We start from the raw sequence: 26,743 nt of genomic DNA, 5'->3' as shown, positions 1-26,743 counted from the left end.
TTACAAAATGCTATATTTGTCTCTCTTCATGCACCCCTTACCCACTAGCCCCATTGTCTGTCTTCATATGAACCTTACCCAAATGCCTGTTGTCCATCTTCATACACCCCTTAGCTAAATATATCTTGTTTAAATCCATACATACCTTACCCAAATACCTTTTGTCTATTTTCATATACACATTACTTAAATGCTTTTAGCCTTTTTTTTTTTTACATACAACCTTACCCAAATGCATTCAGTCTATATTCATATACACCTGGTCATATTGTCACCTTTACCCAAATGCCTTTAGTTTATCTTCATATACTGCTGGTCATACTATCACCCTTCCATACATCGGCAAATATTATCAAAACTTTAATACCCAGATGCCTTCATTCTAACTTTAAATACACCTTACGCAAATGCCCGTATTCAATCTTCACAGACACCTGATCCTACTGTCACCTTAACATATACCTGTAAACATTGTTACTTACCCAAATGCCTTCTATCTACTGTCATATACACCTGGTATTACTGTTACCCTTGCATACTTCTGTAAACATTGTCACTTACCCAAATGCCTCTAGTCTATCTTTATATATACCTGATCATATTGTCACCTTTACATGCACCTGTAAACATTGTCACAAAGACCCACATGCCTTCAGTCTATCTGGAAACCTTGCTACACTTACCCAAATGCCTTTAGTCTAGCTTCATATACATCCATTTTATGCTGTAACATAGCAGGGTCACTCTGCCCTAGTCTATTCACATCAAATATAGCCACTAGATTGTCCAGCTCGTAATGGCTAGCAAATGCCAAAGCTTCCCAGATAGAGCCTTCAGCACTCTCCCCATCTCCAACCAGGCAGTATACACGATAACTGAAAACATACCACAATTTATTTCCCTCTGTATTCAATGTGCTGTAATTTTGTTTATACTACGGATCGTGGGGTTGTGAGTTTGATCCCCCTGTGTTATAAGTGACAATGTGATAAAAGACATTGTGTCTGATATTATTAGTCCTCCACCTGATTTGGGTGAGGAAGTTGACAGTTACTTGCGGAGAACAGGCTTGTACTTGTAAAGAACCCAACACTGGTTAGGTTAACTGCCCTGACCGTTGCCTGACTGAAATACTGTTGAAAAATGGCATAAAACCCAAAACAAACAAACAAATATTATAAGATTATTTCACTGGTCGTAGGTGCAGATGGGAATATCTGGCTCTCGTGTAACATCTTCAGCTACAATCACTGATAGAATCTTTTTCTTGCATGAAATATTCAACGAAATAAAAATAACAGTCAGACTAAAATCAAACAAATGATTTAAATTATCACTTTAGTTCTTACATTAAAATATCAACAAAGCGCACAAATTTTACATCCAGCAAAGGAAGTACAGTCGAAACTCGGTATCTCAAACTCGCTTACCTCGAAATTCCGCTTAAGTGGAAGAAACTTTCAAGTCCCGTCAAATTTCCCTTCTTTATGTATGTATTTCAACTCCGGTTACGTCAAAATTTACCGAGACTCCGGATGTGTTGAAAGGAATTTTCAGTCCCGTCAATAAAATTCAAGTGCATTGTAAACTCGGTAAGTCAAAGTGAGAAAAATATGCGATAAATTTCATACATATCATTGTGAATGTGGTTGATTTTTAACACATGTCCATGTTTATTGCCTAATCAGTAAACTGTGATGCCGACGTATCAAAGATGCGGCGATTATCAAAGTGAGATGATGTCATATTTGTTTGCACGTGCCATTATGATAATTGTTTGCTGTAAACATTAAATTTCTTTAATCAGCGGTCATCTGTTTTTGAGACGTTATGAAAATAGCTTTTTTTAAACTAATGAATAATTAATTAATTTGAACAGTTGGGATCTTGAATATGGACTAATTAGAGGTAATCGCGATGAGACTGTATAATTGAATATTGATGTGTGACGTTTTTATGATGACTGATTCGCATATGCCGGAAATGTTACCTGACGTACATGTTTGTATATACTGTGTATTTCTGATTCTGTTTACATGGAAATAAAATACTTCAAATTTATAATGATTTGGTGTTACGTTATGAACGACTTATTGCAAGGTATATTATATTTATAGTGTGCCCAATAGCAGGAGATTAAAAAGCACGTGTTGGAACCAACTTTTTTTCATCATTTTGTCCATATACGTCCCTCCTCATAACTTGAATTTCGGTTATCTTGAACTGAAAAGCATGGTCCTTAAAATTCGAGATACCGAGTTTCGACTGTATGTCATAACATTCATAAAGAGACAAAAGCAACAAAATAGTTCAAATTTTGTTTATCATCCGCAGTGAAATGTTGTTTTTTTTCTCTCACAAAATTGTGATTTTTTAATCAAGAAATCATAAGGCACAAAGAGGACCTATCAGTGTATTTAATTATTATCCAGTTTTACATAAATAGTAAAAAAAAAAAAAACAGGAGGATAATTTGTACAGCATTCATTTAAGAGTTATCCAACTTGGTTATGTCAACTGCTTTGATGACTATGAAGTCTTGTGTAAAAATTCAATTCAATACATGCAAAGGTAATACCGACATATGAACTTGAATGCAAACTTTAACCAAGGTGTGACACTATTACAGCACCCGCCCCACTGATGTCAAGTTAAAAATAATGAATGACAGGTGATGGACATTAGAATACACCTTTTCTACAGGGAGCTAATCAAACCTAACACAAGAAAATCACTTACTCAGACTTGTCGAAGTATTTGCCTGTATAAGCCATACCGGCAGCACAACTAAGGCCTTGACCTAGAGATCCTGTTGCTACATCAATGAAGTTCAACCTCTGCAATTAAAATAGATTTCCAGAAAATAAGTATCATACTTGCTCCTGTAAGCATGCATTAAAATGCATAACAGTTACTGTCATTCAAATGGTCCTTGGCTGGAAATCTATTCCTGGCAGTGGAAATTTCTGAAACAGGTAACTGCTTCCCACCCAAGAGGCCAGTTCTAGTTTTTTCCCCAAGAAAGAGGGCTCTCATGTACTAGTGTTTTATACGAGGCATGTGAATGAACCAGACTATTTACAAAGGACTAGGCTAAGTGACCCGGAATATGCCTTATCTAAAACTTCTCTCTGGTGGAGAAAATACCCCAGGGGCCCCCTGCGTGCATTATTTCATCACAAGCGAGCACATGGGTAGAACCACCGACCTTCCGGAAGCTAGGTGGATGGCTTCCTCACATTAAGAAATCAACGCCCCGAGTGAGGCTCAAACCCACATCGATGAGGGGCAAGTGATTTAAGTCAGCGACCTTAACCACTCAGCCACGGAGGCCCCTGGAGGAAATTGGTGCCTTTGTGTTGCTTACTTTATCTGTACTGAGTGTGCACATAAACTTTCTGATTTACGGATAGGTAGGTGTGATATATTGTAATGAGCCGTTTTGCTTCCAAAAATTTCAATCAATTTTTAACTTAAGCATCACTTACAGGAGTGGGGTGACCTTCAAGATCATCATCCATTTTCCTCAGGTTCAGCAGATCTTTCACAGGGAACAGTCCTGCCTCGGCCCATACAGCATACAAAATAGGGGCCGCATGTCCCTGCAATAAAGTAAATAAACAATTTATTTGGTTGTTAAACATAAAACTGTAAAATCATTTAATTTTGTGGGCATGAAATTTCATGGTTTTGGTCTAAACGGAAATTTCGTGAGGATATGAATTCGCGGATTTCAACTTTACAACATAAAATGAATGGGAATTTTACTTATTTCAGTGTTGGGATTAAATTTCGTGGATTGACTGAACCACGAAATCCACGAAAATAAGTTCCCCACAAATATTAATGATTTTACAGTACACTGTTTTAGCTCTGGCAGCCCTATATATAACCCAACAGAATAGTTTGAATATATTTTGGTGAGGACTACCCAAGGAACATCCAGGCCAAGCTCTCACTTCCACCACATGGTTTCAGAATAGATGTCATTTGAACAAAAGTGTGGCCAGTCAGAGAGTAATCACAACACTTTGTACTCAGGTCAGCTATAAAATCACATATTTTTTTTTACAGTTTGGGAAATTTTTCTGCCATAATTAGAAAATATAACCATTTTCAATTAGCCAAACATCAGCCTCTATTAAAATATGATGAAAAGTTCTGAATATGTTTAACAGTGTAATCTGTTTGGGTTGAGGGGTCCTATTAATAGCCCCTCAGCCCTCAGCTTTATCAAAGAATTTAAAAGTATCAATAGTTTAGTATTTTTAGTGTATTAAGTACATTTTTCACATACAGGAGACTACATACTGCAGGAGTGAGTATACATGCCACAGATTAGGAAATTACACCAATACTGGCCACTTAATGCCCGAGTGATAGCATGATACAGCAAAATATACTAGCAATAGGACACTATCAAACGTACCAGGATATTGGTAACAAATACAGCACGCCTTAAAAACATTTCCTTTTAAAATCATAAAAATTAAACTTGAATTTCAGTAATAACTTGAGAAACAGGATGTATACAAATATATCTCATCAACGTTCATGTATAAATTACTAAACAAGGTTTTATATGACTTGTACACCTGTATAACTACATTCTAACATGATTCAAGATTTCCGTCAGAAAGGACAAATCAAACTGGATCTTTAAACTTGCTTTATTGACTGCATCTTCGCCCTACTTAAATGTATTTTATAATTAAACCGCTACTCAGTCCCTGATAAAATCTAAGATATGAGGACAACTTGTCAGATTTAAAACTTTTCGAAAATGATTAAAGTTAAAAAGATATCATCTTTCACTAAAATACTTTAATTTGCAAAAAAAATTATACTCCTAAAATACAGCTAACTTAGCAAAATATATTAATTAACTGTATATACAGAGATGCAAACACAACTTAATGTCTTATTAAATATACCATTTTTTTTCACTGGCGGATGATGTTTATACAGAATTTATTTATCAATAAAATTTCATTTAAGTGCTATCACACATTACTGTTTTTACATACATATTCTTTTTATGTTTACAAAGATATACTGCGAAGTAACTGCATGCTCACATTTTCCCCTCCCACAACCTGCACTAATAATGGTAACCATTCTGGAGGGAGGTTACAGGAAAAACTATTTTTATATATTTTATTTTCAACCATTTTTGGAAAAATAAAATATATTTATCTGAACTTTATAAAATTCAAAAGAAAATCTAGAAAAGTTGTGATCATGTTTATTAGACGAGACCCTACTGCTGCGTAGTGGGAATCTGGTTAAGATTTCATATAATGGTGTGTAGTATGGCTAATGAAATATGCACTTATTTCACTATCCAGAGATGAAAAAGTTGAGGATGCTGTCTTTCACATCCACCCCCACAGCTCTTACAAGTATTCATATTAGGGACCTCTAGACAGCCCATAAATTATACTGGTTGTGTAAAGATCCTGTAACCAGACTTCCCAAACTCCTACTCAAAAAGTTTATACTGACTTGTTTGTCAGCAAATACAGTTATAGCTTTACTATGGTGTTTTATGTCTATCTTATATGATACCTTGTTCAACAGATGGATTTATTGTAAACTGTTTAATGTATATTTGACATTTCTTACACTTAAATCATATTTAGCATACTGAGCCAAGGTGCTGTTAATGCAAAATTTCATAAATATCAATGGTATAGCTTTCAATTAAAGACCTGCTCCAGTCCTACCTTTTAACATTAAATTGTCACTGAAAAGGCATGAAAATCCTGACTATGAACAGTGACACCTGTCAAAATAGAGTCTATTTTATATAAAATTCTATATAAAATACCTGTGGTTTTGTGTGCTAAGTGTGGCACGTGGCCGTTAACTGTTACCTTTTGTAATCATGGGTTGCATACCCACAATATAACTTGAATAGCCGTGGAGCAGGGCTTTAAGACATGCATTTGCTACATTTGAAATCATCTTGTGCAGATCAAATATTCACAGCATCAAGATAACTGACCATTCAAATAAATTTGTTTATATTAAAATAAATTTATTTATATTAATCATCCTAAACAAGATGACTGCCAAAATTAAGCAGTGAAACATGGTCTTTGATTAGGTAATTATTGTAATACTATTTTTAACCTTTAACCTGCTGGCTGCAAGTGATTCTGCCTTTACTACCAGCACAGATTATGATCAGCCTGCACAGATGTGCAGCATGGTCTGCACTGTTCACTATTCAGTCAGTTAATTTTCAGTGAACACCCCTTCGAATAATAAATGGTACTGCCCAGCAGTCCATTTTAGAAATTTAACAGGGTAAAGGCTGAATATAAATTTCTCAAACTGTTTGCATACTTCTTTGATCTGATACATCTTTCTCTCATTTACTGCCTAACTGAGTTCAAATGATGTTTAAATTGAATTTCAAAGTTGACTGATACCAACCATGACCTCTCATATCTATAACTGTCATATATTAACATTTTAAAACTGCAAAATCCATGCTTGATTCAAAAATCAAAGGTTATGCACATGAAATTCACTGTTATACTTGTACATGTATGTGTATTTTGATCATTGATTAGAAGTTTTAACTCTAAAGTAATTAACTGTTAGAACAACTGATACTCAATTCATCCGGGTGAAAATACTTGGGAAAAAAAGTACTTGTATTAGGTATAACAAGTATAAAACAAATGCATAACAATAAAAGTGCAATAGCAAGTACCGGTATGATGCACTATGTTTATGCACGAGCAACATGTGGAGCCCACCAGCTGCCAGCTATCAAAAGGACTAACAATTATGATAGTATTTGGCGGCACTGATTGCAAACTAATTGCGGCAAACATTTCTGCAAAGTTATATAAGAACATCTCCATCCAAGTTACAGCGCAGACATGAGAAACTGCATCAACTTTTGACCTTTGACCCCTAAGTGTGACTGTGACCTTTCAACTACTTATGCCTGACAGACTGATCACTGAGGCAAACAATTGTGCCAAGTTATCTAAGAAACCCTCAATCCATGGCTGAGTTACAGCCCAGACACGGAAAACTGTACTAAGTTTTGACCTTTGACCTCTAAGCATGACAATGACCTTTAGGCTACCAATCTGGTTATTGCACATGGCACATCATCTTATCGTGGCAAACATTTGTGCCAAAGTATTTAAGAATCTCTCAATCCCTCAGCACCAAGTTTGACCTTTGACCTCAAAGTATGACTTTGACCAATCTTGTTCTTGCATGTGACACACTGTGCCATCAGAGGCAAACATATGTGCCAAGTTATTTAAGAATCCCCTGATCCGTGGAAGTTAGGAAGTTACAGCCTTGACAAACTCGGACTGACGCACACATGCATGCATATACTTCAAACCGCTATCATGACAACTATGTTGAGCTCTCTGTCAGCCGGCTGGACAAAAGCAAGGAGCTGCATTTTCAAATGCAAAATCATGCTCCTGTGTGTATGACAAAATCTGTTGGGGTTTTTTTTGTGGTTTTAAGTTTATAGGTGAAGATCATATGAAAGTCAAGGTCATCTCTATCAATAGGTCAGTTTGTAGATCATGCCACAAGGTTTGTTGAGAGTAAGTATGAACTAAACTGTGTCATTTATGTGCGCTACAGGAGTCAGGACTAACAAGGAGCTGCGTTCAATAAAGGCTTGATGCCCCTGGTGGCATACTTGTCGATACAAAGACACCCAAGTCCAAAACAAGGTCAAGTTCAAGGTCAACGTCAAACTGAGATCATAATTATAATGTCTGAAGATGAGGAATGGTCAAAGGTTACATCTGCATTAGTATCAAGTAATTCTAGTATGGGGTATTGATGCTAGATGAAATGGTCCCATTTGGTTAAACTCATACGGATGGATGAACGAACGAAAGGACAAGACAATCACTATATGCCTCCTGCATTAGTAGATGCTGGGGGTATAAAAATGTTGTTAATCAAAATTTAAAATTTGAAGGTGAAGGTCATATGAGGGTCAATGTCATTTACATATAAAGGTGAGTTTGTGTATGTGTGCTTCGGTTTAACGTCTTTTTCAACAATTTTTCAGTCATATAATCGAAGGTGTCTACCAGTAGCAGTGAGCACAAAACTTTATAGCACTGCCTCACTGGAACATCACACCACAGACACATGGCATGATACCCTACCAAGTCACATTATCCTGACATCGGGCTGACCAGTCCTAGCACTATCCTCTTAATGCTAAGCGCCAAGCGAGGCAGCTACTAGTACCATTTTTTTACGTCTTTTGTATGACGTGGCCGGAGATTGAACCCACAACCTCCCACACTCAAAGCGGATGCTCTATCACTAGGCTACCGAGGTGGTAGATGAGTTTGTAAGTCTTGCCACGAGGACTATTGAGTGTGAGTATGACCTTAATCAGGTCATTAATGTGGGCTATCATTATGTCCAAAATGTTTATTAAGGTTTTAAGTTTGAAGGTGGAGATCAAAAGAGGTAAAGGTCATTTATATACAGGTCAGTTTGAAGGTCTTGCCTCAAAGATTGTTGAGTCTGAGTATGTACTAAATTGAGAGATTAATGTGGGCTGTATGCAATCTTGTTTGTATGTTCAGATAGACAGAAAGATGGGTAATTCAATCACTATATGCCCAGGAGCATAAAAACGAAAGCTATTAAAGGCACCTCCAAATTTGGCTAAAAATGATACTTCTTTAAAATTTAGTCATGTTATGAAAATTAAAATATGAGTTTTGTTTACTATCTTAACAAGAGGACCATGATGGTCCTGAATCGCTCACCTATCCCCACATGACCCAGTGTTGAACTGAGTATGATGTCGTTATTTCTATTATTTGACAAAGTGACCTAGTTTTTCAGCACATGTGACATAGATATCATCAAGATAAAAAATTCTGACAAATTTTCATGAAGATCCATTGAAAAATATGGCCTCTAGAGAGGTCACAAGGTTTTTCTATTATTTGACCTAATGACCTAGTTTTTGAAGGCACGAGACCCACTTTTAAACTTGATCTAGATATCATCAAGGCGAACATTCTCACCAATTTTCATGAAGATCTCGTGAAAAATATGGCCTCTAGAGAGGTCACAAGGTTTTTCTATTTTTCGACCTACTGACCTAGTTTTTGATGGCACATGACCCAGTTACGAACCTGACCTAGATATCATCAAGCTGAACAGTCTCACCAATTTTCATGAAGATCCATAGAGAAATATGGCCTCTAGAGAGGTCACAAGGTTTTTCTATTTTTAGACCTACTGACCTAGTTTTTGACCCCACGTGACCCAGTTTCAAACCTGACCTAGATATCATCAAGATGAATCTTCTGACCAATACTCATGAAGATCTCATGAAAAATATGGCCTCTAGAGAGGTCACAAGGTTTTTCTATTTTTAGATCTACTGACCTAGTTTTTAACCCCACGTGACCCAGTTTCGAACTTGATCTAGATATCATCAAGGTTAACATTCTGACCAATTTTCATGAAGATCCATTGAAAAATATGGCCTCTAGAGAGGTCACAAGGTTTTTCTATTTTTAGACCTACTGACCTAGTTTTAGATGGCACGTGACCCAGTTTCGAACTTGACCTAGATATCATCAAGGTGAACATTCTGACCAATTTTCATGAAGATCCATTGAGAAATATGGCCTCTAGAGAGGTCACAAGGTTTTTCTATTTTTAGACCTACTGACCTAGTTTTTGTTCCCACATGACCCAGTATCGAACTTGACCTAGATATCATCAAGGTGAACATTCTGACCAATATTCATGGAGATCTCATGAAAAATATGGCCTCTAGAGAGGTCACAAGGTTTTTCTATTTTTAGATCTACTGACCTAGTTTTTAACCCCACGTGACCCAGTTTCGAACTTGACCTAGATATCATCAAGCTGAACATTCTGACCAATATTCATGAAGATCCATTGAGAAATATGGCCTCTAGAGAGGTCACAAGGTTTTTCTACTTTTAGATCTACTGACCTAGTTTTTAACCCCACGTGACCCAGTTTCGAACTTGATCTAGATATCATCAAGGTTAACATTCTGACCAATTTTCATAAAGATCCATTGAAAAATATGGCCTCTAGAGAGGTCACAAGGTTTTTCTATTTTTAGACCTACTGACCTAGTTTTAGACAGCACGTGACCCAGTTTCGAACTTGACCTAGATATCATCAAGGTGAACATTCTGACCAATTTTCATGAAGATCCATTGAGAAATATGGCCTCTAGAGAGGTCACAAGGTTTTTCTATTTTTAGACCTACTGACCTAGTTTTTGTTCCCACATGACCCAGTATCGAACTTGACCTAGATATCATCAAGGTGAACATTCTGACCAATATTCATGGAGATCTCATGAAAAATATGGCCTCTAGAGAGGTCACAAGGTTTTTCTATTTTTAGATCTACTGACCTAGTTTTTACCCCCACGTGACCCAGTTTCGAACTTGACCTAGATATCATCAAGCTGAACATTCTGACCAATATTCATGAAGATCCATTGAGAAATATGGCCTCTAGAGAGGTCACAAGGTTTTTCTATTTTTAGACCTAATGACCTAGTTTTTGACCCCACGTGACCCAGTTTCAAACTTGACCTAGATATCATCAAGGTGAACATTCTGACCAATATTCATGAAGATCTCATGAAAAATATGGCCTCTAGAGAGGTCACAAGGTTTTTCTATTTTTAGACCTACTGACCTAGTTTTTGACCCCACGTGACCCAGTTTCGAACTTGACCTAGATATCATCAAGGTGAACATTCTGACCAATATCCATGAAGATCTCATGAAAAATATGGCCTCTAGAGAGGTCACAAGGTTTTTCTATTTTTAGACCTACTGACCTAGTTTTTGACCCCACGTGACCCAGTTTCGAACTTGACCTAGATATCATCAAGGTGAACATTCTGACCAATATTCATGAAGATCTTGTGAAATATATGGCCTCTAGAGAGGTCACAAGGTTTTTCTATTTTTAGACCTACTGACCTAGTTTTTGATGGCACGTGACCCAGTTTCAAACTTGACCTAGATATCATCAAGGTGAACATTCTGACCAATTTTCATAAAGATCCCATGAAAAATGTGACCTCTAGAGTGGTCACAAGCAAAAGTTTACGGACGCACGCACGGACGGACGACGGACGCCGCGCGATCACAAAAGCTCACCTTGTCACTTTGTGACAGGTGAGCTAAAAATGACATATCAAGAAAAAAAAATGCCTGCATCAGGAATCGAACCTGAGCCACCATGGCAATAAGAACTTTTCCCGTCTTTACCAATGCAGCCACGAAGGAAATGTATTTACTGAACATTAAATATAGACATTTATAATTAAGGCAATTTACCTTGAGTAAAACTGTTACAATTTCTTTTCAATTTTTGTGTAAAATTAGAAAAAAAAACTAAATTAAATTCTCCTGTGTTTTCATAACATGCCAAACATTATAGTCTGTCTGTAATTAAGTTTCAAAGCTTTCTTAAAAAGTATAGCAGTAACTTTCTGATACCTAAATTTGTTTAATTTTTTTTTTGTCTTACTACCCGGAGGCCAGTGCCTTTAAACAAACCAATTAAATTTATGGTATACAAATCAATGCTATCTGGGTATAAGCTAATAATACTACAAGATTTCCTAATCTTTTACGGGCATATTTGTGAAATCTGACTTATGGATTTTTGGCCAATGAAGTTAACATAAAACAAATAATGTTCTTATTTAGCATTGCTATTTGAGCATCACTTGAAATCAGATTTACTAAACATTGGGCGGGACTCTTAATTTACGATGTGTAAAGTTCTGGTTGTAATGTGTGTAGCTGTGGTTAAATATGAGGTGCATAATTATCTTCCAGGGATATTATCTTTTTGACCATGGCTTCACTTAGTTTAAATGGAGCATTGTTTTACTACATTATGAATTTTTATAGATATTCTAACTAGTATCAGGACTTGGTTACTTAAGCTTAGCAATAGAAATTAAGATAACTTTGCTTATTTCTGTAACTGTATAGCCTTATCTGAGTTAATTAGTCATTTTCAAACATGAAAAGGCCATGCTAGTATAACCATACTGTTTTCTATCATACAAGTGCATTTTTGTGTGCTTTTTGTTGTTGTTGAGTTTAATAACGTCACACTGACACAATTATAGGTCATATGGCCACTTTCCCGCTTTTAATGGTGGAGGAAGACCCCAGGTGCCCCTTCGTGCATTATTTCATCAAAGCGGGCACATGGGTAGACCCATCAATCTTCCATAAGCCAGCTGGATGGCTTCCTCACATGAAGAATACAATGCCCGAAGCAAGGCTTGAACCCACATCGCTTAGGGGCAAGTGATTTGATACCAGTACAGCTGAAAATGCAATAATTTATTGACAATTTCAGAGGACAAATCTTAATAAAATTTTCAGACAGGCAGCCAGACAAATAAAAGATTTTTTCTTTTTTTGTTGGGTTTAACAATGATACGTAATATGGCAACTTTTCAGCTTTTGTTGGTAGAGGAAGACCCCTGGTGCCACGCCGGGGGATTACTTATGGCACAGGAAAGTGGGTAGAACCCTCAACTTTCCAGAACCAGCTGGATATTTTTCTCATAATTATGAAAGTACTCTACACCCTAAGCGAGGTTTCAAAAACACGGTGGTGAGAGTCGAATGATTCCAAGCCAGCAACCTTAACCACTCGCCCAAACTAGATGCCCACGGGCAACATGTTGAGCCCGCCCTTTGACCCCTAACTGTGACCTTGACCTTTAGTTAGGGTCTGTTTCATTGAGTTAAACACTCATGCCAATCATAAACAAGATTCCTCACTGCATGTCAAATTTATGGGCCAGACAACATCTCACATGACCTTTGACCTCCAACCGTGACATTGGCCTTTGAGAAAGGAACCTGGGGTTTGCACATGCATGACACTACGTCTCACTAAGGTTAACATTCACAGCAATTATAAATAAGATTCCTCAATGCATGTCAAAGTTATGGGCTGGACAAGATCTGACATGACCTTTAACTTCCAACTAAGACCTTGACCTTGGAGATAGGAACCTGGGGTTTGCACACGAAACTCTGTTTCACTGTGGCTGATGCAAAATATAAACCAGACTGCTCCATGCATATCAAAGTTATGGTCCAGACAAACAAATCCAGATGGCCGCACAGACGCATATACCCTAAACAGCCATTTAGACTACTATGTCTTTGCTTCTGCAAGCAGGCTCGACAATAAAACCAAAATGCTGATTCTATACCTAACTAGGTTTGTTACTAGGCCATTAAAAACTCTGTTCAGCAGTTTCAGATAAGAAGCCAGAACAAGATTAGAACTTTGATAGATTTTATTGTTTTCTAAGGTTATGTTTGCAGTGGATGTTTACCTTTAAGGCCAACCTTAAAAAGTTCTTTGTTCCATCATTGTGGCTACCAAATTTTCTTATTACAATTCTTTATACCTGAAAGTTTTTCCAATAAACATATTACATTTATACAGGGTAATGTGAATATTCATAAGTACTTTTTTAACCTTACACAGCTCTGTGATACATTCTGTATACTGTAGCATCAGTTTGGTTACTGTGAAATCATCTAATTTTGTGGGCATGAAATTTCGTGGTTTTGGTCAAAACGGCAATGTTGTGGGGATATGAATTTGTGGATGACAACTTTTGAACATAAAGTGAATAGGAATTTTACTTGTTCAATGGAATTAAATTTCGTGGATTGACTCAACAACGAAATCCTTGAAAATTAGTCCCCCATTAAAATTGATGATTTCACAGTATACCAGTAAGCAATTCTGAGGACCATTTCAAATTGGAGCCATACAACATGAAAAAATATTGCTTCTGATAAAGTATTCTAGTGCGTTTGTTGGTATGTACCGAAAATTAATGCTAAACATTGAAATTGACATTTTTTCCTTTTAACATGAGAGCATTTTATACGTTGTACATGTGAGTAATACATGCTTTGAAACTTTAAAGGCTATGCTTTTGTTTTTGTAACCATAATAGACTTGCTTACCGTTAATAATTAAAACATTACTTTTAATTACTAGTGCAAGTGAGACACCTGTACAATTCAAATTAAATCCTACGCTGAATATGATATGGCTGAATAATTCAGCTTTGGTTTCTAATGTCCATATAGGTACATAACATATACTAGCTATCTAACACTTGTATGCAGTTTATACTCTTCATACAACAATAGTAAAATATTTATAGTGCAAATTATTTCAAAAGAAGCGGATCTTTACTGAATCAGTTACAACTGGTGGGCGTAATATCATCTTGAATTTAAGAAAAGTAAGACAGTTAAGTTTATACTGACATACACAAGATTTTGTAAATCACATATACCTACCATGATATGAGCCGCACCATGAGGAAACCAACACGGTGCATTTGCGATCAGCATGGATCCAGACCAGCCTGGGCATCCACGCAATCTGGTCTGGATCCATGCTGTTTCCTAACAGTTTCTCGAATTGCAATAGGCTTTGAAAGCAAACAGCATGGATCCTGACCAGACTACATGGATGCGCAGGTTGGTCTGGATCCAGCTGGTCGCAAATGCACTATGTTGGTTTTCTCATGGCACAGCTCATAGCACGTTTGAGCTTATCCCTTATCATGCTGGATACGCTTCTGCCTTTGCAGCCAGCGCAGACCAAGATCAGCCGCACATCCATGCAGTCTGATCAAGATCTACACTGTTTGCCATTCAGTCAGTATCTTTTTGGTAAGCACCCCTAATCAACAGTTAATGGTACTGTACTGTCCAAATTGAAAGATGGACAAGTTCATTGTAGAAATTTAGCATTGTAGGGGTTATAAGATGCATAATTTTCTGCTAAGGTATGCTATGACCTTGACATTTCACCTAGAAATAATTATATTGGGGTCATTCTACTGACTATATGCTATTAAGTCTGATGTTCATAATTAGTCCTAAAGCTTCTACATAATCTCATTCTCTAGATCTAATGCAACACTGGCGCTTAAAGTACAGAACAAGATGTGTTGTAAAAGATCCAAATTTATTAGGAATTCTTAAAATGGTTCAGTAATTACATATGTTATTGTTAGTAAATTGCTTCATGTTTTAAATGATTAAAACTTTCATATTTATAGTCTTGGCTTTCAAACTAGGGAAAAAATATTTGCCACTGCTATTAGGGCTGTTGACCTGTCTCTGATGAAACCAGATGGCTTGAACAATTTTGGATAGGCTGACAATTTCTCTGAAAAAAATCTGCTATTAAGCCAGCTTATACGCTCCTTTACCAGCGTTGAGTATCCACTACCGTTACTTCACAGATATGGAAATGTATTATAATATTCGACTGATGTGTGTGAGAGTAACCAACTTACGAAGTTTTTCCTGTATAGACTTATTAGGAAAAGAGACCACACCCTCTACGGCCATGTTTTTTGACAAATCTAAGTAATTTGAAAACTGGAAGAAGGTCACCAATGAAACATCTGTGCAAAGTTATTTTGAAATCAGGCCAGGACAAAGTTTTTCAAATTTTTCTACTTTTACTTCTGGCAGCTATTATTTGCAGCTGAGCAAATCTATATCAGCAGTTTTGGACAAGGTCCATTTAAGACATATTAATGTCCAATTTTATGGTTTCTAAGATGCCGATTTAGGAAAATGTTAACCAACATCCAACAGATGATGGATAGCGAAGATGTTAACGGTTCACCTTAATCTCCTTGCACTCTGAAAAGCTTAAAAACACACATTTTTGTTGGGTTCACACCAAACTGATGCATTTAATTTGGTCATTTGGTGACTTGGAAGACCCCAGGGTCCCCTTCAGGCATTATTTCATCACAGGTGGACACCTTGGTAGAACCACCAACCTTCCGTTAGCTATGTGGATGGCTTCCTTACATGAAGAATTCTACACGCCTAGCAAGGCTCAAACCTACCAGGGTTTTTTTTTACGACTGGGGGAAGGGGCCTCAGCCTGTCATTGGGGGAAGAAAATAGCGCGCGACGAGCAATTTTGGGGGATTTTTTTCACACGGGGGGAATTTACAATTACGCATAATAAACACTTTAAACTATGTTTTTATTACATATTCCTGCAACTTTTAGCAACTATACACACTGTCACTTAGCAATAGATGGACTTACACTAATGTTCACTTATCATTGTAACAAGGTGGGTGGGGAGAGTTGAAATGCTCAATTTAGCCGTATACAAGAAAGAAATCATTCAATATTTAAGGGTCACATGTTTTATTCACAAAAAATGCTTCAAAATAAGAGTTGCTTTTGCAGGAGTCATCATATTATTATTAAATGCATACTTTTGTTGGCTTTTTATTTCGATTGCACTAGAAAATCTTGCAAGAAAGGATAAAAAAGTCCGAAAATCACGATCGCGAAAACGTGTGACAAATATGAAAAAACGAAAGCAAACATTTAAAATTCTTGATAAAATACCCATTTTAAATTTCATCTTTTCACCAGAACTATTCCATACTTATAATATCTGATTATTTAAAACATTTATATTTTATTTTGCCCTAGCAAAATACCTCGGCAAAGCAAAGAGCTATAAAAATAAATAGATTGGCAACTTGAATAGCATATAGAGCAAATCTCGCAAACCTCCCGTGACAAAAAAACGAGATCTCGTTTACCGGAAGTGGCGCTTTCTCCACGCGCAATTTTGTATGCGAAAGCAATTATTCATCGGTAAAATAATTATCACCGTATGACCACGCTTCTTTCTATGGCAAAAAAAAAAACCGTGTACTTCGTGTCTTAAGACCATTTCACATTAAACTAATTTTGTTTTAGAAGTAACATGTATTTTAAATGTAGTTTTAAAGGTACAGATTGTAACTCCATGCTCGCCGATGTTTGTTTTTAGTAAGATAACGCCGAATCACGCTCTGACACGAGCTCACGCGAGATTACAGCCAGTTGCCATTCTGTGTATTTTATACTTCTTTGGGCAAAGATAATAAATTTGCGTAACGGCCGACCGGCTTATTTAATCGAATCAAGCACACAAAATAATTACTTTAAATTGGCAACACATATTACACAATACAGCATAAGCCGTTACCGGGTCAGATACGAGTTTTTATCGATTTTCGCGGGTCAAAACCGGAACCTCGGGTCCATTGAACGCTCTTCTAACATTTTTCTACTATTTCTAAAGGTTTACACACCCATTGAAAATTGTGAAAGACCGTCTGCAATTGTGAACGGGTCCGATATTCGGTACTACTTATATAAAGAAAAAAATCGCTGGGAGTAATCTCCCTTGCTTTGTTTACGATTTCGGACGGGGGAATTTCGGACGTAGGGGAATTTCGGACTGCGGTAGGGGAAATCCTTGGCTGTGGGGGAAATCCTCGGCTGGGGGACGAGGCCGATATTCGGCTGCTGCTATAGAATAAAAAAAAACCCTGCCTACAATTGTGAAGGGCATGTGATTTAAAGTCAGCAACCATAACCATTTCGCCACCAACACCCCCTTAATGAGCACAGTTACCACCTCAAAGTTTCTTTGTGAATGATAATTCTATGACAGCAATTCTTTGCTTGTCTAAACTCAAATGCAATGATGGTTTGCATAATTTTAGTAATATGATGGTTGCAACTCAAACTGACGGATTCAATTTAATGACTCATGACATTGCCATGGAACAACTTACCCAACTATGTCAAGTTCACAGCAAGCAATCTTGACAAAATAACTTCATATAATGGCATTATTACGTTTATTATAAAGCAAATCTGGAGCTCCTTATTTCATAAGCTTTTATATGCAAAACACATTTTACCAATGTCAAATTTCTGTTTATGGCCATACTGAACAAACAAAAAACATAGAAAACTAGAGCTATCACTAAAGGTGATGAATGTACCCCCCGCATGCACTGACACAGTACATTGCAATTTGACACACACAAGATTGCATAATTATGTGGACTGTATGTATATAGACTGTATGTATACAGTATAGTTACAAAAAACAAAGTCCCATAACTATGCAGAATATTTATCTAAAAGAATGTAACATGCACCATGCACAACTAGGGTTGGTACTGATCACTTGTGTGAAGTTTCATTAAATTGTGTGCAAGGGTTTGGTAGATTAGGCACGCACAAGATTGCATATGCAGACTGTATGTACATAGTATGTTAACAAGAAACAAAGTCCCATAACTCTGCAATTTTTGTAGCTGAAAGAACCTAACATGCCCCATGCACAACTACTGTTGGTACTGATCACTTGTGTGAAGTTTCATTAAATTGTGTCAAGGGGATGAGGAGAGATGGTGCACACAAGATTGTGTCTATGTATATAGTATAGTAACAAAAAAACAAAGTCCCATACATGTAACTCTGCAAATTTTTTTTCTGAAAGAACCTAACATGCCCCATGCACAACTACTGTTGGTACTGATCACTTGTGTGAAGTTTCATTAAATTGTGTCAAGGGGATGAGGAGAGATGGTGCACACAAGATTGTGTCTATGTATATAGTATAGTAACAAAAAAAACAAAGTCCCATAACTCTGCAAATTTTTTTTCTGAAAGAACCTAACATGCCCCATGCACAACTACTGTTGGTACTGATCACTTGTGTGAAGTTTCATTAAATTCTGTCAAGGGGATAAGGAGAGATGGTGCGCACAAGATTGCATCTACGGACAGACAGACAGACAGACAACCTGAAACCAGTACACCCCCTTACAACTTTGTTGTCGGGGGGTACAATAAAGATGAGACAACGAAATTACCTTCGACATGACAAACCGATCACTCCTGGGGTCTCTCGGGAATTTAATGTCATAGCGCATTGTATGAAAGAACAACACAGACATTATCTCTGCAGCAGACGCACATGATGTTGGATGTCTGAAATACAAAATGTTTGACATTTAACCCTTATCTGATTGATTCTACCTTTGCGACAAGTGTGGATCATGATCAGCCTGCACTTCCTTTCTGTCTGTTCAAGATCAACACTGTTTGCCAGTCAGTTAGTGAGCACACCTTTTAACAGTAAATGGTACAGTCCAAATTGAAAGTCCATCATAGAAATTTAGCAGGGTAAGGGTTAACCATTGATATGTAAACTACTGTTTCCTCCACCTTTTCTGCAACAAGGAAATACCATTTCATGTGGTATTCTGAATTACTACAAAGTTGGTAATTACAACTTTCCATTATCTTTAAATCTTTCAGTGTCTTTTCCCATTCACTTACATTTGTAAGTAATTCACACAAAACCTTAAGCTAAAATAAACTTTTACAGCAGAACATACCTGCATGTAACAAAAATGCTAAGAAGATCATCGCTCACCTGTTAAACTTGGCCTTGGAATCATCAAGATAAACATTCTGACCAAGTTTCATGAACATAGGGTCACAAGTAACTCCTCTTCATTGGTTAAAAGCCTTTTACTTTGATTTGAGTGGTGACCTAGTTTTTGACCCCACATGCCCTAGTTTTGCACTTGGCCTAGGAATCATCAAGATAAACATTCTTTAAAAGTTTCATGAAGATAGGACCTTAATATGGCCTCTGGAGTGTTAACAAGCTTTCCTTTCGATTTGAGCAGGTGACCTAGTTTTTTAGCCCACATGTCATACCCAGTTTCAATCTTGGCCTAGGAATCATCAAGATAAACATTTTGACAAAGTTACGTGAAGATAGGGTCTTAAAATGTGGTCTCAAGAGTATTAACAAACTTTTCCTTTGATCTGACCTGGTGACCTTACCTAGTTTTTTGACCCCACATGACTCAGTTTCGAACTTGGCCTAGATCATTAAGATAAACGTTCTGTGCAAGTCTGTATCAAATCAAAGCATAAAATGAGACCGCTATATGGCTGATTGTGACAATATAGAAAATTTTGCCCAGTGACACTAGAACCCATGATGAAATCTAGCCAGTTTTCGAAAAGGAATGGAGATCTTATTGTGACTTAAGTGTGAGTAAGTTTGGTTTAAATTGAATGTAAAATGTCACATCTATCGTGTTCACATGGTAAAAATGGACAAAGTTTGCCTCTTTTAAGGGTCAATCAGGGGCTGTAACCACGGAACCTATGATTCATCATGGAATCTTAGAGATCTATTGTTGTTCAAGCATACTGCAGGTTTGTATCAAATCAAACCAGAAATGAAGTCTCTTTATCGCTGCAAAAGCCAAAATAGCAAGTTCTGGCCCTTTAAGGGGCCATAACTTTGGAACCCAAAAAGGGATCTGGTCAGTTTTCGAAAAGTTTGTCTGTTTTGGGTTTATTGCCGTTTTGCAGTAGTAATTCAGTCATGCTGGATTTGAGAGGTAAGTTTGTGTTTATGAGGTTCCTTATGTCAGTATCAGGAAATTGGGTTCTTAGGTCCAGGCCCATAATTTCTGTGTTGTTGTAGTCCGGGATTGGCGATAGTGGTAGACGTGATATTGGTGGTAGAGTTTCAAATGTGCATTTTTCCACAGGTGTACTGGTTGGTGCATCTAAAAGCCATTTTTTCTTCCCTGGAATGACTCTGAATTTTATTTTCTTAGGCGGGGTAGTATCTGTTGCTTGGTAGGTTGCACGCGTTTTTCCTGGTTTGATTTTTGACGGTTCGTATATGGTTTTAATGTTTGTTTCTTGTATGAATTGGAAGCATGTTTTCTTTAAGATAAAGGTCATGAAACGGAGTATGATCCAAGATTTTGGGGTGTCAGTAGTTCTTGTGTCTAAAGCATGTTTAAGTGCTTTGATGCCTTCCCTATGTGGTATGGATGTATATAATGCGCTTACGTCAATTGTAACTAATAAGGTGTGTGAAGGTATAGGACCTAAATTCCACAACTTCCTTAAGAAATCACTGGTACAGTGGAACCTAGCTAATCCGTACTCGTGTAATCCGGAAACCTGTCTAAACTGAACGATTCTCGTGGTCCCATATTTTTTTCTTCTTAATTTAATACAAATATACCTTTGCAATCTGGACCCTTGCTACTCCGAAAACCGGACAAGTTTTTTGGTCCAGTTCCATATAAAGTAGTTGAAATTTACTTTTCGGATCTGAACACCAACTGGACCCCAAAATTTTGACAACACACAAAGATTCTATGAGGTGCGAAGTGTCATAAAATACCGACAAATGTTATAAAAGCAGTGCAAAAGTTTGTTTACAATATGCGAGTCGGTGAACGTCGGTGTCATTAACAGAAGTGTGAAAAATACGAATATGGACAGGCATTGCCGACTAATTATGCCTGATTGTGTAATCATCCTTTATTGCTCATCAAATCAAAGGAATACGTTAAAGAGACGGGTCATTAACGTACGTTTGCAATAATTGGGTGTTAAAAATAATTTGACGTATTGATGCCTTTTTGTTAATATTTTAATGCATTGCCAAAATCGTGTGATCCGTAATTGAAGTCTTGCTATCAAAAGAATGCGAGTAAAACACAACAATGAATGTCTATTGCATTTGTTTCAGCTTTTTATTTGATTAAAAATGAGTGAAGATAAATCTTTGAAAATATTAAAAATAATAACGTAATTTTGCAAAATGTCTTCTTCAATAAAATTATTATTCTGATAACATGGTAAAACAATCAGGTATTAACACTGGCCTCAGACATACATGTTCATTTTCACTGGATCGCCCCCGTAGAAAACCTTTGTAATCTGAACACCTTTATAATCCGAACAATTCTTCTGGTCCAAACAGGTTCGGATTAGACAGGTTCCACTGTATCTTTAATGTAAGACGGAACGTTTTGTGCTAGCGGTTTTATGTAGAAGTCCACAAACTCGGAAAGTTTTTCTGCAGGTCCATTACAGGCGGAGATGATGGGCCTACCAGGATTATTTTTCTTGTGTATTTTTGGAAGCATGTAAAAAACAGGTGTACAGCAATATTTCGGTTGCAGGTATTGTATGTGTTTAGACTGTAAAAGGTCATATTTTTTAGATAGTTTAAGAAATTATTTATTTTCTGTGCTGTGTTTTTAGTGACATCTCGCGGTATTTCACGGTAGAACATCGGGTTATTTAGTTGTCTAAGACCTTCAAGTATATAGTCCTCTTTGTTCAATATTACAACTGCTCCTCTGCTGGTTTGATGATAATGTCTAAATTATTACAAGAGGACCATGATGGTCCTGAATCGCTTACCTGTTCCCACATGACCCAGTTTTGAGTATGACGTCATTTTTTCTATTATTTGACTGTGGCCTAGTTTTTGAGCTCATGTGACCCAGTTTTGAACTTGACCTAGATATCATTAAGATAAAAATTCTGACCAATTTTCATGAAGATCCATTGAAAAATATGGCCTCTAGAGAGGTCACAAGGTTTTTCTATTATTTGACCTATTGACCTAGTTTTCGAAGGTAAGTGACCGTTTCAAACTTGACCTAGATATCATCAAGGTGAACATTCTCACTAATTTTTCATGAAGATCTCATGAAAAATATGGCCTCTAGAGAGGTCACAAGGTTTTTCTACTTTTATACCTACTGGCCTAGTTTTTGACCGCACGTGACCCAGTTTAGGAACTGACCTAGATATCATCAAGGTGAACATTCAGACCAATTTTCATGAAGATCCATTGAAAAATATGGCCTCTAGAGAGGTCAAAAGATTTTTCTAATTTTAGACCTACTGACCTAGTTTTTGACCGCAGTTGACCCAGTTTCAAACCTGACCTAGATATCATCAAGATGAACATTCAGACCAATTTTCATACAGATCCCATGAAAAGTATGGCCTCTAGAGAGGTCAAAAGCTTTTTTTATTAATTCACCTAATGACCTAGTTTTTGATGGCACGTGACCCAGTTTCAAACTTGACCTAGATATCATCAAGGTAAACATTCTGACCAATTTTCATAAGATCCATTCAAGGGTATGGCCTCTAGAGAGGTCACAAGGTTTTTCTATTTTTAGACCTACTGACCTAGTTTTTGATCGCAGTCGACCCAGTTTCAAACTTGAGCTATATATCATCAAGATAAACATTCAGACCAACTTTCATACATATCCCATGAAAAATATGGCCTCTAGAGAGGTCACAAGGTTTTTTCATTATTTGACCTACTGACCTACTTTTTGATGGCACATGACCCACTTTCAAACCTGACCTAGATATCATCAAGATGAACATTCTGACAAATTTTTATGAAGATCCATTCATAAGTATGGCCTCTAGAGAGGTCACAAGGTTTTTCTATTTTTCGACCTACTGACCTAGTTTTTGACCGCACATGACCCAGTTTCGAACTTGACCTAGATATCATCAAGATGAACATTCAGACCAATATTCATACAGATCCCATGAAAAATATGGCCTTTAGAGAGGTCACAAGGTTTTTCTATTATTTGACCAACTGACCTAGTTTTGGAAGGCACGTGACCCAGTTTCGAACTTGACCTAGATATCATCAAGATGAACATTCAGACCAACTTTCATACAGATCCCATGAAAAATATGGCCTTTAGAGAGGTCACAAAGTTTTTCTATTATTTGACCTACTGACCTAGTTTTTGAAGGCACATGACCCAGTTTCAAACTTGACATAGATATCATCAAGATAAACATTCAGACCAACTTTCATACAGATCAAATGAAAAATATGGCCTCTAGAGAGGTCACAAGGTTTTTTCATTATTTGACCTACTGAACTACTTTTAGACGGCACGTGACCCAGTTTCGAACTTGATCTAGATATCATCAAGATGAACATTCTGACCAACTTTTATGAAGATCCATTCATAAGTATGGCCTCTAGAGAGGTCACAAGGTTTTTCTATTTTTAGACCTACTGACCTAGTTTTTGACCGCATGTGACCCAGTTTCAAACTTGGCCTAGATATCATCAAGATGAACATTCAGACCAACTTTCATACAGATCCCATGAAAAATGTGACCTCTAGAGTGGTCACAAGCAAAAGTTTACACACGGACGGATGCACGCACGGTCAAGATGAACATTCTGACCAATTTTCATAAAGATCTTTTAAAAAATGTGGCCTCTAGAGAGGTCACAAGGTTTTTCTATTTTTTGACCTACTGACCTAGTTTTTGACCGCACATGACCCAGTTTCGAACTTGACCTAGATATCAAGGTGAACATTCTGATCAATTTTCATAAAGACCCCATGAAAAATGTGACCTCTAGAGTGGTCACAAGCAAAAGTTTACACACGGACGGATGCACGCACGGACGACGGACGCTGCGCGATCACAAAAGCTCACCTTGTCACTTTGTGACAGGTGAGCTAAAAAAGAGATGTGATTGCTATTCTTTCATTTTCAGATATGTTAGAATTGATAATCTTTTTCTAATGCCAATTTAGTAGATTGTTGTTTATATGTAAAACGTACACTTCTAGATCTGTCGACTTTCCGGATTGAGGTGTCCAACCAGTATGTAGCATTTTCTCACATGTAAAATATACGATGTACGCAGGTATAAACAGTTTAGCTTACCGTTATTTATCATATTCTAGTAATATATCGTTTAAATTTATCTTTAAAGTTTAATAGCGAGCTCGAATGCTCGAGAATCGAGCTTTACGGTAACGCAAGTATACTTTCACACTTGGTGATGGATTTGAAAAGTTTCGTCGGAAGTTCTTAAAAAGCGCACCCTAGCGGACAGGTGCTCACAGGAAATACTTCTTTCCGGAGTGAATACAGAACTTCATTCAATTGCTAAAAATTATTCATCACTCAACAATAATGAAAGAATGATTTCCAGTTGTTTCAAACTTTGAAAAAAATAATATGAAATAAGGCAAAGCCTCAAAGCGAGCTCAAAGAAATCGGATTTAGCTAAATATATTATGCATCATTTATTTGTCACAAAGAAACTATTCACTAGTCACAAGAATTCAGGAGAACCTATTCACTTGAAAAAGTCTACATTTAGTGTCACCATACCTGTAACAGTGAATATCATACGTTGCAAAATTTATGGGAAGCCGGTGTCACGGTGACGTCATTACCGCGTTCCCGTTTCTTTCTGCTTATTAATGACATTTTTCCATTTTCTGGCCGATGCTTGATCTTTTAAATGAAAACATTTTTTTTTTCAAACAACTGGAAATCATTCTTTCATTATTGTTGAGTGATGAATATTTTTTAGCAATTGAATGAAGTTCTGTATTCACTCCGGAAAGAAGTACTTCCTGTGAGCACCTATCCGCTAGGGTGCGCTTTTTAAAAACTTCCGACGAAACTTTTCAAATCCATCACCAAGTGTGCAAGTATACTTGCGTTACCGTAAAGCTCGATTCTCGAGCAGGCCCTTTGGGCCTGCTCTTCGAGCTCACTATTATTTTCATTTAAAAGATCAAGCATCGGCCAGAAAATGGAAAAAATGTCAGAAATAAGCAGAAAGAAACGGGAACGCGGTAATGACGTCACCGTGACACCGGCTTCCCATAAATTTTGCAACGTATGATATTCACTGTTACAGGTATGGTGACACTAAATGTACACTTTTTCAAGTGAATAGGTTCTCCTGAATTCTTGTGAGTAGTGAATAGTTTCTTTGTGACAAATAAATGATGCATAATACGAATATTTTTAGCTAAATCCAATTTCTTTGAGCTGGCTTTGAGGCTTTGCCTTATTTCATATTAACCCTTATATCCAATGTATGTCAATTGTGTACAGTTTTGAATACACATTCCGCCATTTTTCAAGCATATTCAGCCGGTTATAATATATTTAGAATCGACTTAGACGAAAACAATTTTCCATGTGAACTATTTGCCATGTGATCTAGAGGGAAAATATTTCGTCTAAAATTGATTCTCAAAATAAACTGTGTTTACACAACATTCGGAATAGACCGGCAATGTTGCACACCATAATACAGATACACGGCGATACATACAGTGGAAAGAAACAACTCGATATTTATACATGAAAAGTAACTTTTATTTTGTAATTATTCACATATGCAGTTGAAAAAAGGACTATTTTCGGTGTAAGTAGTGTTCTTTCACTTCGGACTGGGTTATGTTGTTCATAATTTGAAGATTAAAGGCGACATGAAGTGTGTTCGCTTCTCACTACATGTTATAAATGGCAATCCGATAAGACCTGACATAACCAATACTACAGTAGACGTCAAAATGTTAAAACATGTCAGGTCTTATTGATAGGACTAGTCTAGTTCAATAACATTTAACTTGCACAGGGCACCGTGACCTTTTAATATTTGGACGTTCAACATATCCCTGTGTCAAGTTTAATCGATTGACAGCCATTTGCATAGCACAGATTTCGACCTTATCTTATAATTTAAGTGTAATGTAGGAAAACTCTCAAACTCGTGATATATTGGTTTACCATAATGAAAACTGCACCTCCAATCACTTCCCCGACACATTACATAGATTCTTCTAGCGTAATTTAATGAAATATCATGAACAATACAACAATGAATAAATGTATAGAATCAATTGTACATGCTTAGACAAAAAATACGTTTAGTCTAGGGCACTAGTAAAAAATCTGCGGCCATTATCTAACGCATGGGTACCGCTGAATACACGTGGACTAGCCTTTCAAACTGCTTTGATATGAACTAATAATTTATTGAAATAACTTCTAATTAAATTAAAACCAATAAATGCTGGTTACATCCATCGATTATAAACATATGCATACTAGATAGACAATATGTTAGTAACCAGCCG

The 26,743-nt window shown here is 36.9% G+C and overlaps 1 protein-coding gene across 1 annotated transcript in view; it reads right to left on the bottom strand.

Moving 5' to 3' along the window:
* LOC123527581 (transketolase-like) overlaps nt 1-26,743 on the bottom strand; it is a 52,696-nt gene that overhangs the window by 25,200 nt on the left and 753 nt on the right. The window contains exons 2-5 of the mRNA XM_045307148.2: nt 18,818-18,935; nt 3,489-3,602; nt 2,740-2,837; nt 684-875 (exon numbers count right to left, since the gene is read on the bottom strand). Of these exons, the coding sequence (XP_045163083.2) occupies nt 684-875; nt 2,740-2,837; nt 3,489-3,602; nt 18,818-18,935 (522 nt within the window). The remainder of the gene's footprint in view (nt 1-683; nt 876-2,739; nt 2,838-3,488; nt 3,603-18,817; nt 18,936-26,743) is intronic.

This window comes from Mercenaria mercenaria, chromosome 14, assembly GCF_021730395.1.
Source record: "Mercenaria mercenaria strain notata chromosome 14, MADL_Memer_1, whole genome shotgun sequence".
Taxonomy (NCBI): domain Eukaryota; kingdom Metazoa; phylum Mollusca; class Bivalvia; order Venerida; family Veneridae; genus Mercenaria; species Mercenaria mercenaria.
Note: the sequence above shows the minus strand (reverse complement) of the source record. Positions and strands in the feature narration are given on the sequence as shown.